Here is a 16475-nt window from a genome sequence, read left to right on the forward strand (position 1 = left end):
AGATGGAGTCTTGCTCTGTTACCCAGACTGGAGTGCAATGGCACTATCTTGGCCCACTGCAACCTCCGCCTCCTGGGTTCAACCAATTTTCTTGCCTTAGCCTCTCAAGTAACTGGGATTACAGGTGCCCATCACCACACATGGCTAATTTTTTTGTATTTGTATTAAAGATGGGGTTTCACCATGTTGGCCAGACTGGTTTTGAACTCCTGACCTCAAGTGATCTGCCCACCTCAGCCTCCCAAAGTGCTGGGATTATAGACATGAACCCCTATGCCTTCCACATGGTTGAACTAATTTGCATTCCACCTACAGTGTAAAAGTGTTTCTGTTTCTTGTAAAGTGTTTTTTTTTTCTTGTAAATTTGTTTAAGTTCCTTGTAGATTTTGGGTATTCGACCTTTAAAGATGGATAGTTTGCAAAAATTTTCTCCCATTATGTAGGTTGTCTGTTCACTCTGATGATAGTTTCTTTTGCTGTTCAGAAGCCCTATAGTTTAATTTAATCTCATCTGTCAATTTTCACTTTGTGCAGGTGCTTTTGATGTTTTCATCATAAAATCTTTGCTGGTGCCTATATCCTGAATGGTATTGCCTAGATTTTCTTCTAGGGTTTTTATAGTTTTGGATTTTACATGTAAGTCTTTAGTCCATCTTGAGTTAATTTTTCTATAAGATGTAAGGAAGCGTTCCAGTTTCAATTTTCTAGATATAGCCGGGCAGCTTTGCAACCACCATTTATTAAATAGGGAATCATTTCCCCATTGCTTGTTTTTGGTCAGGTTTGTCAAAGACCAGATGGTTGTATTGTGTGGTCTTATTTCTGAGATCTCTATTCTGGTCCATTGGTCTATATGTTTGTTTTTGTTCCAGTACCATGTTGTTTTGTTTACTGTAGCCTTGTAGTATAGCTTGAAGTCAGATAGCATGATGCCTTCAGCTTTGTTCTTTTGGCTTAGGATTATCTTGGCTATATGGGCTCTTTTTTGTTTCCATATAAATTTTAAAGTAGTTTTTTTTCTAATTCTGTGAAGAATGTCAATAGTAGTTTAATGGGAATAAACTATAATTCAATAAATATTGAATCTATAAATTGCTTTTTGATATCATGAAAATTAATCATTCCTATCCATGAGCAAGGAATGTTTTTCCATTTTTTTCTGCCCTCTCTGATTTCCTTGAGCAGTAGTTTGTAGTTCACCTTGAAGAGGTTTTTCACTTTACTTGTTAGCTGTATTCCTAAGTATTTTATTCTCTTTGTAGCAGTTGTAAATGGTAGCTCATTCATGATTTGGCTCTCTGCTTGTCATTGGTGTATAGTCGTGCTGGTACTTTTTGCACATTGATTTTGTATACTGAGACTGCTGAAGTTGCTTATCAACGTAAGCTTTTGGGCTGGTCAGTGGAGCTTTCTAGATATAGTATCATGTCATCTGCAAATGGAGACAGTCTGACTTCCCCTCTTTCTATTTGAATACTATTTATTTCTGTCTCTTGCCTGATTGCTCTGGCCAGAACTTCCAATTCTGTGTTGAATAGGAGTTGTGAGAGAGGACATCCTTACCTTTTTCCAGTTTTCAATGGGAATGCTTCCAGCTTTGTCCATTCAGTATGATATTGGCTGTGGGTTTATCATGAATAACTTTTATTATTTTGAGGTATGTTCATCAATACCTAGTTTATTGAGAGTTTTTAACAGGAAAGGATATTGAATCTTATCAAAGGACTTTTCTGCACCTACTGAGATAATCATGTGTTTTTTTTCTTTAGTTCTCTTTATATGATGAGTTAAATTATTGATTTGCATATGTTGAACCAGCCTTGCACCCAGGGATGAAGCCAACTTGGTTGTGATGGATAACCTTTTTATATCCTGCTGAATTTTATTTGCCAGTATTTTATTGAGGATTTTTGCATCGATATTCATCAGGGATATTGGCCTGAAGTTTTCTCTTTTTATTGTATCTCTGCCAGGTTTTGGTATCAGGATGATGATGGCCACATAAGATGAGCTAGGGAGAAGTCCCTCATTTTCAATTGTTTGAAATAGTTTCAGAAGAAATGGTACCAGCTTCTGTTTGCAATTCTGGTAGAATTCAGCTGTAAATCCATCTGGCCTTGAGCTTTTTTTGGTTGGTAGGCTATTTATTACTGCCTCAATTTCAGAACTTGTTATTGGTCTATTCAGGGATTCAACTTCTTCCTTGTTCAGTCTTAAGAGGGTGTATGTCTTCAGGAATTTATCCATTTCTTCTAGCTTTTCTAGTTTATTTGTATAAAAATGTTTGTACTATTCTCTGATGGTTGTTTATATTTCTGTGGAGACAGTGGTGATATCCCCTTTATCATTTTTATTATGTCTGTTGGCTTCTTCTCTTTTTTCTTCTTTATTAGTCTACCCAGGGGTCTATTATATTAATTTTTTCAAAAAATCAGCTCCTGGATTCATTTATATTTGAAGAGTTTTTCATGTCTCTGTCTCCTTCAGTTCTGCTTTCGGAGTTACATGACACTTCCTCTCAAATTGATCGCATAATTGGAAGTGAAACACTCCTCAGCAAATGCAAAATAACTGAAATACTAACAGTTTCTTAGACTACAGCACAATCAAATTAGAACTGAAGATTAAGAAACTCACTCAGTTCCACACAACTGAAAATTGAACAACTTGCTCCTGAATGATTCCTGGGTAAACAATGAAATTAAGGCAGAACTCAAGAACTTTTTTTTTTTTGAGACAGAGTCTTGCTCTGTCCCCCAGACCGTAGTGCAGTGGCATGATCTCGGCTCACAGCATCCTCTGTCACCCAGGTTCAAATGATTCCCCTGCCGCAGCCTCCTGAGTAGCTGGGACTAGGTGCGTGCCACCACGCCCAGTTAATTTTTTTTTTTGTATTTTAGTAGAAACAAGGTTTCACCATGTTGGCCAGGATTGTCTCGATCTCCTGACTTCATGATCCACCCGCCTTGGCTTCCCAAAGTGCTGGAATTACAGGCGTGAGCCACTGTGCCAGTCTTCCAGAAGGTTTTTGAAAGCAGTGAGAACAAAGAGACGATATGCCAAAATTTCTGAGATGCTGCTAAAGCATTGTTAAAAGGGAAATTTATAGCACTAAATGCCACTTGAGAAAGCTAGAAAAATCTCAAATTAACACCCTAACATCACAACTAAAAGAACTGGAGAATAATAGCAGAAAGCAAGAAATAAGCAAGATCAGAGTAGAACTTATTTGTTATTCTTTTTAAAATCTTGAGTTGTATACTTTCTTCATTTTCATTTTATAGATTGAATAATGAAAACATTTAAAGTTATTGATTTCAGTAAAATCTTTGTTAGCATCCATGCGTTTTCATTATTTTATTATTTTTATTTTTCTTCAGAATCTAGGATTTTTCCCCCCTGTGTGGACAACAGTTATGTAGGATAGTATTTTTATTTGCTTCTATATTCTTGGGATAGAATTCAACTTTTATTTTTTCACTTTATTAGCCATATATGCGGTTTTTAATTTATCAAGTATACGCTCAATTGATTTCACACCAAAGGATCATTTATAGTGTAATCAAATTATGTTTCCTTTAAGAGAAATGCCTTCTTAACTGATGCATTTTTAGAAAACTTCTTAATTTTTTAACAAAAATTCTGATGTAAACCCTTACAAATTATATTTAAGCCAAGATGGACTTTAGTAGAATCTCCTGTTGTATTTGTGTCAGTGTTACAAATCACTTAAATACTTTTTTTTTTTTTTTTTTGGTAATACAACTCAGAGTTTAAATAGAAATAAATGTTTTTATTTCATAGTCTTTATATTCTAATTTTTCAAAGTTAAAAAATAAAGATATTGTATTTTTGCATCTTTAAAAATGTATATTTGTCATTTCTAATTGATTAACTTAATTTGTAATTTCTGTACATTTCTTCCGCTTCATAGTTAGAGATGAAATATCTAATAGAGATCATCTTTTTCTTGATAACCTCTTATAACATCTTGCTTTTCACCATGACTATTTGAAACAAGAATATCTGTAAATATGGAATAGTATTAGAAAATAAATATAAAATCATATTATTTCCCTCCTGCAAGGAGAGAAACATGTATGTTAATAGCTAATAAAATAACTTTTATTTCTAAAGAAAGCTAAATATTTTAAATTTCTTCATTTTATTTTCAATCTTAGAGCATCTGGAAATATTTGGTCTATTTAACCAAATTTTCTATTAGAAAAATGTGAAAAGCATGTATGTTTTTATTTGATTTTAAAAATGATGGGCATCACATATTTTATTTGAAGATTTATACTCCACAAAAATGTTGTAAACCTTTATCCTGTATAATAAATGATACTGTGTATAGAAATATGTATTATAGTATATAAAGAAAGTTTTCATCAAATCCCTAAAAGACTATTAGATGGAGCTTTGGCTCAGGTTATATTATATTCAGAACTGTTGGACTAATGTAGTGACTGTTACACTGAACTATAAATAGATTGAATTTTTATTCTGAATTTAGTTAGGAAATATCTAATAATATGTGTACTAAAGTCATTAGCGGAAGGTAGAATATATACTGTTATCCATATCTAAGGTAATTCAGATGGAAAATATTACAAAAGTACCAGGAATAAGGAAACAAAAACACGAAACAAAATGCCCATAATGTGATTTTTCTAGGATCACATCTATTTAACAAATAACATTGAGATTTCATATCTTACCAGCTTATGGGATGTTCTTGACAGCTGTAGTTGTCTTGCAATTCTAGTTTTAGTTAACACACATCTCATTTCAATTTCCCAAGGCAAAGTTTTATGATGTAAGCAAAGTTTTAACTTTGTTTTCAAGGAATCTTTCTTCTAATTCTTTCTAAGGTCGATTATTTCTTGCATGGCAAATGTTTGGAGCCTCAGGCTTTCAGCAAAGGGAAATCTTAATAGGTTCCCATTCACAGAAAGGAAAGAAGCCTGGTGCCTGTCACTGCATGGAATGTTCTTGTTATTGCTTTGTCCTCGTTTCCACCAGGAATCTGCTGCTCAATAGATGACCAGCCTCCATCTTTCCACAATGCTGTCCATGGTAAAGTCAAGTCTTGCTGGTCTTCGTCCCAGTAGATTCACACCAGAAGTCAAGATACTTGTCTTTCATCTTTCTATACGTGAAAGGAAAACTCAAATGTTTTCCATCTCCATTTGCTCACTATTGTGTATTAGAGTAGAGTCAAACTGTAGAAATGCAAAATGTCTGAGCATCTTTCTTAAATGTTACATAATCTAAGACATCCTCACTCTGCTGTGGTGGGAGGATTGGGATGTCTTTATTACTCTTTGATAAATCACAAAAGCCACTACTAAACTAAACTGTTGTGCCTTCCCCCACAAATACCCACCTCAAAAAGATTGGGAGGTCTTTCCTGAAACTTCTGCAGAGGCACTGAATAAACTAAACCTAAGATTAAGTATTTTGTGAATCACCTCTGCTGATTAACTCATTGACGGGGCATTCCACTGTTCAACTTTGAAAATGGCATTTTTATTCAGTTTGCTAATATTTTATTAGAATGTTTGGGCCTGGTATTTTCTTTTTTGTCTAACCTTTATTATATATTGATATGAAGGGCATTTAATTCATAAAAACAGTGAAATTCTCTTCTTTTTAAATCAAATATCTGTTATTTAAAAGTTAGAATAAAGTTCTGAATACTCATTAGGAAATTTTTATAGCATCTAATTCTACTAATTCTAATAGCTGTACTATTACTTGCTATAAAATATTTCAAATAGTACATATTTGATTAATGTTCCAGTTTAATTAATGCCATTTGATACATTCCACAGTTCTGAATATTAGTTATTAATCTCACCTTGGTGTGTCCCTTATTATAAACTTTCTGACAGTTACCCTATCTGCCAATATAAAAACAGAATTAGTATTTTAGGAAGACAAAACATGGCCTTCTATGATCCAGTTCCATTCATCTTCTCCTCTCTAACTTCTTGCTCCATTGCTTGCTTTGGACTTTATACTCCTGAAACACAACCTTTTTAGTAGGTCTTCACATACAATATGTTGTTCTTTGCCCTTGAGGATGGTGCCAGCTCTGCCCTCTAACCTCAAGAGATATAAGAGCACAGCAATTATGTATGCTGGCTCTGAAATTAGCCTATATATGTGACTGCAATAAAGGTTATGTAAGCTCTCTTATCCTTTAGTATCATTATCTGTAAAATGAAAATACTGGTAAAATTTCATGGGGCTACTGTGGAGGTTATATGAATCAGTATATTCAGTACTTAGAAGAGAGCTTTACACTTAGGTGCACTGTGCAGGTTAGTTGTAATTATCATTTCGGGGATATACACTGCTCTTCTTCTGTGACTCAGCTTAGAGACTGTTTTTAGGAACATTTTGCCTTCAGAACACAAAGAATTCTCCCAGGCATTGTGCTTCCTTCTATATGGCAGAAAATTTGAGATGTAGCTATTTGCCTTTTACTTTCAAGGAGACATATTGGCACATACTTGATAACTGGATCTCTAAACTTCACTCAAGAGGCCAGTCCCTGATTACAGAGTTCATCTTCCACCCTCTGGAGTGCAGATATCTTAACAATCTCCAGCATACTCACCACCTCTTGCTCATGCTGTCTGATCTGCATGATGTCGTCAATGTAATGAATCACTGTGACGTTCTGTGGGATGTCCAGGTCACTTCAGATTATGTATATTATTACTGAAAGAGTAGACATATCCCTGAGGCAAAACTGTAAATGAATATTCATATCTACTCCATGAATCTGAACTGTTTCTGATCTCTTTCTCTAATTGGAATGGAAGAAGTATGTATTTGCCAAATCAATGGCCACATGCAGTGTACATGTAGCCTTATAAATCTTCTCTAGCAATAGTATCGTGTCTGTAAGAGAAACTTTAGTTAGGACTACTCTTCAGTTAAGCCTGCAGAAGTTTACAGTCATCCTTCAGAGTTCTCTGTTGTTGGCAGGGAATCAGGCTGTTGAATTAAATGAGAATATGACAGGGACCACTACCATCTCTCCCCATCCACTACCATCATTCCCCATCCCATTGCACCCAGGATAGGATATTATCTTTGATTTACTCTCTTGGCTTGATTTTCAGATATTTTCATGGGACCTTCCCAACTCTGATAGCTTTTTAGCTCTTACTTCACAGACCAGAGACCCAATGTAAGAATTACTTCAATTAACAAGTGTAGCAATTTCAATTATGCACTTGGAGACTAGGAGAATGATCACTGACCGAGTTGTTATTTCAGTGGGCCAACTGTGAATTAGACTTCAGTCAGGCTGCATTTTTTACCTTGCCCCATAGATACACACTCTTTTGTCGTCAGTCTTAAGTCCTCAACGTTACTGAAAAACCAGTGCTTAATATTCCTTGAAATGTCTGATTATTCCCCTTTTTCCAGAGCTTAGTTGCCTGGATAAATGACCACAGCATCCTTTGGGAAAGGACTAGGGGAATCATAGTGTTTACTTGCCAGGATGTTTCAGGGTCTTTCTTCCTAGGGACCCTGCCACCTCTTTGGTAAGCAGGTTTCAGAAGTGAAAATTGTCTCATGTCTGGGAACTGAGCAAGTATTATGACTTTTAATAAAGGTGACTACCCTATGCTTCCTGACTTTGTTCATCTTCCCTTGACAATGTCCCCTATCAAAATCCTGTCTTTTCCTTTTAAAGGCCCTGTTGAAATCCCACTTCTCTGTATTCTCGACCTTCTAAGGTTAGCTGAAATAAATCTCCCCAGACTATGAACTCTCATGCACATGCGGTGATCATAGTCTGTTTTATATTTATTTGTGTATATCTTTTGCCCCTACTGAACTGTACATTGATGCCAGAAATGTGTCATATTTATCATCTTATTATTTAAATGCCCCACATTGTGCTCTGAACATATTATGCAAGCTATGGAAGTTTACTGATGATTTTAATGATATCTGCTTTTCTTCTGCATTTAGCCATTAGTAAAACATGTTCCTGTCCTATTTATATACTATTTTGTATATGTAAACCTATATATTGAATATGACATTTTATATGGAATCTCATAAATTTTTTGGCTGACTTTCCATTCTTTTTGATGTTACATATTAAGATTTTAATTAATCAAATGTCAAATTTTCATTATTCAAAATGTTGTTTCTTATAGATAATTTGTGGTAAAAGCCTTTCAGTGAATGAAATGACTCTTAGCACCTTGAAAGAAAAAGGCTACAAAGCTGCTTTCATTGGAATAGGTGAGTATTTTACTCTTAAATATATTTATTTATAGTATTTTTTTTATTTCCTAACAATATCCAGAAGAATGACTACCTTCAGAAACTTTCATGATGGAAGTTATATTTGTTCAGGGAATAACAGAAATGGTTGGCCAAATAACTAATTTTCTAATTTATAAGTAGTCGTGCTGTTTCACCTTAATTATGGAGAGATTTTGGCAAGATATTTTTTATCTTCCTGTTCTCTCACCACACCATCGTCACCAGTGAGTATCACTAGGAAGAAAATATTTTCAAGTCATGCCATGGGAAACTCAGAACCTGCCTAGAGGCTGTAGCTTTCTTTTTATGATAAAATAATTGACTACAGTGATAATGAAGGACAGAGTTGTCTCTTTCCCTTTTGTTGTTCAATTTTCAAAAATTTCCAAAGACTTTTCCTATTTGGTTGAATTTTTTAAATGTTCCATCAGTGTTCTGAAAGTCAGTCCCATAGACAGTGTATTACTGCTGAGGCACTCAGTGTATACTGTTTTCTTGTATTTTGCCTAAATATATTATGGAGAACGAGTTTTCTAACATTTTTCTTCCACTTAGTGTTTACTGAAAGACCAGAGAGAACAAATAAGTTGATTTGACTTAGTCTTTGCCTCATGAATGTCATGTTCATTCTCTCATATGATTGTACTATGGACAATTATGACATATAAATTGAGTATATTAAATAAGGGATCCCCAAGCTTGAGGCCATGAACTAGTACTAGTCTGTGGCCTGTTAGGAACCTGGCCACACAGCAAGTGAGTAGTGGGCAAGGGAGCATTACCTTCTGAGCTGCATCCTGTCAGATCAGCATTAGATTAGATTAGAATCTAATGGCATTACATTCTCATAGGAGCGCAAACTCTATTGTGAGCTGCATGCGAGGGATCTAGGCTGCATGCTCTTTATGAGAATCTAAAACTAATGCCTGATGATCTGAGGTGGAACAGTTTCATCCCGATACCATCCCTTCTCTGACCTGGTCCATGGAAAAATTGTATTCCATGAAACTGGTCTTTGGTGCCCAAAAGGCTGGGGACTGCTATGTTAAATTGTTACTCATTTTTCATATCAGCCCATCATCATATATTTTCCTTTGTCTCTTCAGCATTTCACTCTTTTAGAATATGAAGATCTAAATAATATCTCTTTAAGCAATCACACACTGAATAATGTTTGTTTTTGCAGCTGTCCTTTCTCATTGTGTTTCTGCAGTGCAGTCATCACTAATGCTTGTCTACTAAATTTTTCTTATCAGAATCGTGTCTAAACCCGTCTCTGCCAGCCCCTTTATTTAGGTGAAAAATTATGGAAAGCAATATAAATTTGCACCGTCTTCTAGCTCCTAAATGTCTTGACTGAACCTCCTTCCTTTCAGAAAATTTTGGGTGCCGTTATCATTAGTATCTGTTTATATGATCTTCATTTCAATATTATAGTTATTGTGTATATCAAAAGTAGGAAGGAGGAAAGATCTGATATTTTCCCTACGTTCTGTTTTTAGACATACTATATTTGATTTTAACTTTACTTTTCAAAATTACATTTGTATTGAGAATTTAATGTACAGAAATTGGGCAAGTGGCTATAAAGTATATTCTGCTAATACCAGCAATGTTAGATCAGCACATTCCAATTACTTTCAATAAACACATGATCAAAAACGCTTGGTCAGGGCCGGGCGCGGTGGCTCACGCTTGTAATCCTAGCACTTTGGGAGGCCATGGCGGGTGGATCACGAGGTCAAGGGATCGAGACCATCCTGGTCAACATGGTGAAACCCCGTCTCTACTAAAACTACAAAAAATTAGCTGGGCATGGTGGCGTGTGCCTGTAATCCCAGCTACTCAGGAGGCTGAGGCAGAAGAATTGCCTGAACCCAGGAGGCGGAGGTTGCGGGAGCTGAGATCGCGCCATTGCACTCCAGCCTGGGTAACAAGAGCGAAACTCCGTCTCAAAAAAAAAAAAAAAAAAAAAAAAAAAATGCTTGGTCAGTAATAAGTGGAAAATTTCATCAGGCTTTAGGTCTGCAATACTGATAATGTTTCAAATAACTATTTGAAATTCACCATTGTACTAAAAGATATGTTTTTCATTATTTGAGTATATACTAATACAATTACTAATACATGTATCTGTAGAACTTTGTCTGCAAAGAATCTGAAGAAATGTGGACCAATAAAATAAACAATATATTGAAGTATTCAAATTAATTGCATAAGAAGCAAATTGTTCCAAAAATTTAGAATAATTAAATTGATCATTACGCTGAGTAGTTATAACCATGAAACACCTTCTAACTGAAGCAATTGATTGTATTTCAGCTTTTTTATTTTATTTTATCTATTAAGTCCCCTTAACTATATTATTTGATAATGCTATACTGATTCACAATACAGTTGTCTCCATTTGACTCTGAGTTATGAATACAGCATTTAGAATGTAAAGTCCTTTCATATTTATGTGCTGTGCATTTTCATGCTGAGAAGTGAATCTCTGATATTTTGGTATAGTGATGTGAGGAATGCAGTTATACTGTATTTCAGTATTTTGCATGAACCATATGCAAAAAAGTTTCAACATGTCAAAAAGAAAAGCTTCAGTCTGTGAAGACAAGTAGCCACATTCTCTAGGTACTGTTTGACACTCAGGATTGTTGACTTGGGAATTTATGACGTTTGTATTACCATGTAACTGTTGGTTACTTGGACAGCCACATAACCTTACATGCTTTTGTTAACTTTGCTTCCATGTTGTAATTAAACTTCACTCACTTATTTTATCTCCCCTTTCTCACCGATTTTGGAGGAGGAAATGTAGAATAGGAATTCCATATTACTTAGGTTATAGGTTTGGGCACTTTCAGAAAATAATAGAGGGTAAAACAATATATACATTTAGTTATTTCTCATCTAACAGTGTAAGCCATTTTCAAACCTGAATTCCATCTTTGGACTGTGGTGGTTACCATGTTCACATTCATACTAATAGAAATGGGAAAGAGAAGCAGCTCCTTCCCTTTTATGTTTATGACCCAGTAGTTACACAGATCACTTCTGCTTTTATCTCATTGTCTGTAATCTGACTGTGTAAGCATGCCAACAGCAGAGGATGCTGGGAAGTATTGCCTTTTGCTGGGTAGACATAATCCCCATCAAACAGCTAGTATTATAGGGTAAAGGAATAACAGATATTGAGAGAGGGGAGAAATAAAAGTCTCTGTTACAAGTGTGTATCATCATTAGTATTTGATACAGGAGATCAGTAAAGCACTTAGTAGAAAACACTTAATGCTTAGTGCATACATGTTGGTTACATAGGTAGTTTTAAAAAAATGGAAATGCTTTTTCTTTCTGTAGTTGGAAATACCATAGTTATTGATCTTGTTATTTATAACCATCATCTTATTCTATGTTAGATTGTGTTAAAGAAAAATTTTTAATTAACTATGACTTAGTAGGGATAGTTCATTAAGCTCATTGTATTAACATAAGTCTGTTCACATATTTCCAGTTTTTTCTATTGTGTGTGATACTGCTTGTGCAGTCTCTCACTTTTAGAGTTTTCCCTAATACTACCAGAGTCCATTAAGGAAATTATCTCATTGAATGTACATCATTGTTACTCCTAGAGACTTAACGTCTCTTTAGCCATAAGAAGTTTAGTTTCTTCTAAGTACTGAGATAAAGCCCTATGTCTTATTCAAAATTAGACTGTTATCTTCACAATAATTTAGTCTTTTTTTAAGACTCTAAAATGTTCGAATTTTTCCTGAAATCAAAGCACCTGGACAGCATGTGATTGACAATGTTCAGAAGCAGAATTGGAACATCTGCTATACAAGACTTTTAAAAAATATTGGATGGTTCTCTTTATTTGGTATTGAAATGAACATAAAAGGTTACAACCATTGTTTCTTCCTTTTTATTTTATGAAAATAATCAGAAAATGATAGGATAGAAGTATCAAAGTATGTTGGCCATGGTTAGGGCAAGGGTTATTTTGTGAAAAATGTTTTTCAGTGTGCATTTTTGTTTTTGATGTGTGTACTTGCACATGCACACTACATTAAAATACTATGTTTTTTTTTTTTTTAAGTTCTGAGATACATGTGCAGATCTTGCAGGATTGTTACATAGGTATACACATGCCATGGTGGTTTGCCGCCTCCATCCTCCTGTCACCTACATTAGGTATTTCTCCTAATGTTGTCCCTCCCCAATCTCCCCACCTCCTGCTATGCCTCCTCTAGCCCCCGACCTCCCAACAGACCCCAGTGTGTAATGTTCTCCTCCCTGTGTCCATGTGTTCTTATTGTTCAACACCCACTTATGAATGAGAACATGCAGTGTTTGGTTTTCTGTTCTTGTGTCAGTTTGCTGAAAATGATGGTTACCAGATTCATCCATGTCCCTGCAAAGGACATGAACTGATCTTTTTTTTTATGACTGTGTAGTATTCCATGGTGTATATGTGCTACATTTTCCTTATCCAGTCCATCTTTGATGGGCATTTGGGTTGGTTCCACGTCTTTGCTATTGTAAAAATTGCTGCAGTGAACATACATGTGCATGTGTCTTTGTAATAGATCGATTTATAATCCTTTGATTATATACCCAGTAATAGGATTGCTGGGTCACATGGTGTTTCTATTTCTAGATCCTTGAGGAATTGCCACACTGCCTTCCACAGTAGTTGAACTAATTTACACTCCCACCAACAGTGTAAAAGTATTCCTACTTCTCCACATCCTCTCCAGCATCTGTTGTGTCCAGATTTTTTAATGATCACCATTCTAATTGGCATGAGATGGTATCTCAATGTAGTTTTGATTTGCATTTATCTAATGACCATTGATGATGAGCATTTTTTTGCAAGTTCGTTGGCTGCATACATGTCTTCTTTTCAAAAATGACAGTTCATATCTTTCGCTCACTTTTTGATGGGGTTGTTTTTTTCTTGTATACTTGTTTTAGTTCTTTGTAGATTCTGGATATTAGCTCTTTGTCAGATGAGTAGCTTGCAAAAATGCTTTCCCATTCTGTTCGTTGCCAGTTTGCTCTAATGATTGTTTCTTTTGCTGTGCAGAAGCTCTTAAGTTTAATTAGATCCCATTTGTCTATTTTGGCTTTTTTTGCCATTGCTCTTAGTGTTTTAGTCATGAAGTCCTTGCCTATGCCTATGTCTTGAATGGTATTGCCTATGCTTTCTTCTAGGGTTTTTATGGTGCTTGGCCTTAGGTTTAACTATTTAATCCATCTGGAGTTAATTTTTTGTATAAGGTGGAAGGAAGGGGTCCAGTTTCAGCTTTCTGCATATGGCTAGCCAGTTTTCCCAATACCATTTATTGAACAGGGATTCCTTTCCCCATTGCTTGTTTTTGTCTGGTTTGTCAAAGATCAGATGGTTGTAGATATGTTGTGTTGCCTCCGAGACCTCTGTTCTGTTCCATTGGTCTATATCTCTGTTTTGGTACCAGTACCATGCTGTTTTGATTACTGTAGCCTTGTAGTATAGTTTGAAGTCCGGTAGTGTGATGCCCCCCGCTTTGTTCTTTTTGCTTAGAATTGACTTGGCTCTGCGGGCTCTCTTTTGGTTCCATATGAAGTTTAAGGTGGTTTTTTCCAGTTCTGCGAAGAAGGTCATTGGTAGCTTGATGGGGATAGCATTGAATCTGTAAATTACTTTGGGCAGTATGGCCATTTTCACGACATTGATTCTTCCTAACCATGAACATGGAATGTTTCTCCATCTGTTTGTGTTCTCTCTTATTTCGTTGAGCAGTGGCTTGTAGTTCTCCTTGAAGAGGTCCTTTACATTCCTTGTTAGTTGTATTCCTAGGTATTTTATTTTCTTTGTGGCAATTGTGAATGGAAGTTTGTTCTTGATTTGGCTCTCTTTAAGTCCGTTAAGAATGGCAAACATTAAAAAATCTGGAGACAGCAGATGCTGGAGAGGATGTGGAGAAGTAGGAACACTTTTACACTGTTGGTGGGAGTGTAAATTAGTTCAACCATTGTGGAAGACAGTGTGGCGATTCCTCAAGGACATAGAAATAGAAATTCCATTTGACCCAGCAATCCCATTACTGAGTATATATCCAAAGGATTACAAATCGTTCTACTATAAGGACACGTGTACACGAATGTTCATTGCAGCACTGTTTACAATAGCAAGGACCTGGAACCAACCCAAATGCCCATCGACGATAGACTGGATAGGGAAAATGTGGCACATATACACCATGGAATATTATGCAGCCATCAAAAACGATGAGTTTGGGTCCTTTGTGGGGACATGGATGAACCTGGAAACCATCATTCTCAGCAAACTGACAGAGGAGCAGAAGATCAAACACCGCATGTTCTCACTCATAGGCGGGTGTTGAACGATGAGAGCACATGGACAAAGGGAGGGGAGCACTACACACTGGGGTCGGTTGGGGGGAAATAGGGGAGGGACGGTGGGGGGTGGGGAGCTGGGGGGGGATAGCAGGGGGAGAAATGCCAGATGTAGGTGATGGGGAGGAAGGCAGCAAATCACACTGCCATGTGTGTTCCTATGCAACAATTTTGCATGTTCTTCACATGTACCCCCAAACCTAAAATACAATAAAATAAATAAATGGGAAAAAAAAAAAAGAAATTTTAAATACAGAAAAAAAAAAAATCACAAGCATTCCTATACACCAATAATATGTGTTTTTTAGATGTGACTCTTGTTAAAGTTTGATAGCCAGTGCTATATAATGTAAGGACGCGGATGTACTAATCACCTTTTTTTCATGGTATACTCAACACCTATCAATAGGTAGCTATTAGTGAGTTAAACAAGTATTGAATGACTGCAATCATTGTCCCAAACACTGTGCTAAGAATTAGAAAACAATAAAGAAATTTGAATTCAGTGCCTAGCTTCATATTAAATTGAGTCAGAAATATCACAAGACATTCAAAAAGAACAAACACATTGCACAGTTTCAGGAGTAGGATGCAGTAGGGTGGACTGGCTGGTCATGGGTATAGTTTCATTTTTTATAAAGTTCTGTGGGTAATTTTATTCTAGAGTCAGGTTTAAGAACCACTGTTATAGGTGACTGAAGCGAGGGACCCTTGGTCTTTGTTTTAAAGGAGCCCATTTCTGTTTCTGTTTCGGAAATTTATACAATTATTTTACTTGTGATGGTCTACTCCCTACCTTCATACTGTAGCCAGGATCAGTGAACCCTCCTTCTCACTCCCCACCCCACACAAACCCTTATATTCCTGCTCCCTTTCTACATGTTTCAGAGTGGACTTTTTACTGTAGTATAGCACTTTTTCACCCCCTTTATTATAATTTGCTAGTTACATGTTTGTTTCCACTACCAGCAGTTAAGCTGCTTAAAGACTGTAGATTCTATCTACCTTCTTCATTGACAGATGTTTGGTGCCTAGCAAAGTAGCTGGCACATAGTAGGAATTTTACAAGTATTTTTAAGTGTTGATTTTAAAATGCAACTGTTTTGACAGTTTACCAAAATAAAGTAAATTTATAGGCTATTTTAAAAAAAATTGGTAATTTTGGAGTATTATAACATTGCCCAAACCCAGGGGGAAATACATTTTATGTTACTATAATTTCAGTATTACACTATTAATGAAATAAAAAAGTATTAATAGTGATATTAGGAGTGCTGATATTGGTAATAATAACAGTAATAGTAACTATTATTCCATGCTCAATTTTTAACATGATCTGTTCTATTAACTCTTAAAATGGCCCTTGAGGTTGATATTCTTAACACTCATTTATGGATAAGAAAATTAAGACTGTGAAAAGTAAAAGAAAAGAAGTAAATTGCAACTAATGCATAGAAAATAAGTTTTATAAAGAAAGTTAAAAAAAAATAACAGGCGCAAATATCCATACTTCAATTGGGATTCAAGGCCAACATGAATATCTACATTTCAGCATCTCACTTAGGATTCTTGAACAGGGGAAGCTCATACACAAGAAGAATTCGTCTTTATATTTAGCCTCATTTTTCTCATTGTTATCACAAATTGGTTTTTCTGTAGTTACCAACAGAAAAGATTTTTTTAAATGTGAAGATTCCCAAATATTATAATAGACAAAGAAGAGATAATTACAATTAAGAAAATCCATTGAGAGATTGTTGCATTAAATTTGC

At 35.6% G+C, this 16475-nt stretch overlaps 1 protein-coding gene across 2 annotated transcripts in view; it reads left to right on the forward strand.

Annotated features, from left to right (window-relative positions):
• Positions 1 to 16475, forward strand: part of DPYD (dihydropyrimidine dehydrogenase) — a 758429-nt gene that overhangs the window by 164229 nt on the left and 577725 nt on the right. For both annotated transcript variants that reach the window (XM_017503801.2, XM_017503800.2), the window contains exon 6: positions 8193 to 8280. In XM_017503801.2, coding sequence (XP_017359290.1) covers positions 8193 to 8280 — 88 coding nt within the window. The remainder of the gene's footprint in view (positions 1 to 8192; positions 8281 to 16475) is intronic.

The sequence above is a fragment of the Cebus imitator genome, unplaced genomic scaffold, assembly GCF_001604975.1.
Source record: "Cebus imitator isolate Cc_AM_T3 unplaced genomic scaffold, Cebus_imitator-1.0 Scaffold315, whole genome shotgun sequence".
NCBI lineage: Eukaryota > Metazoa > Chordata > Mammalia > Primates > Cebidae > Cebus > Cebus imitator.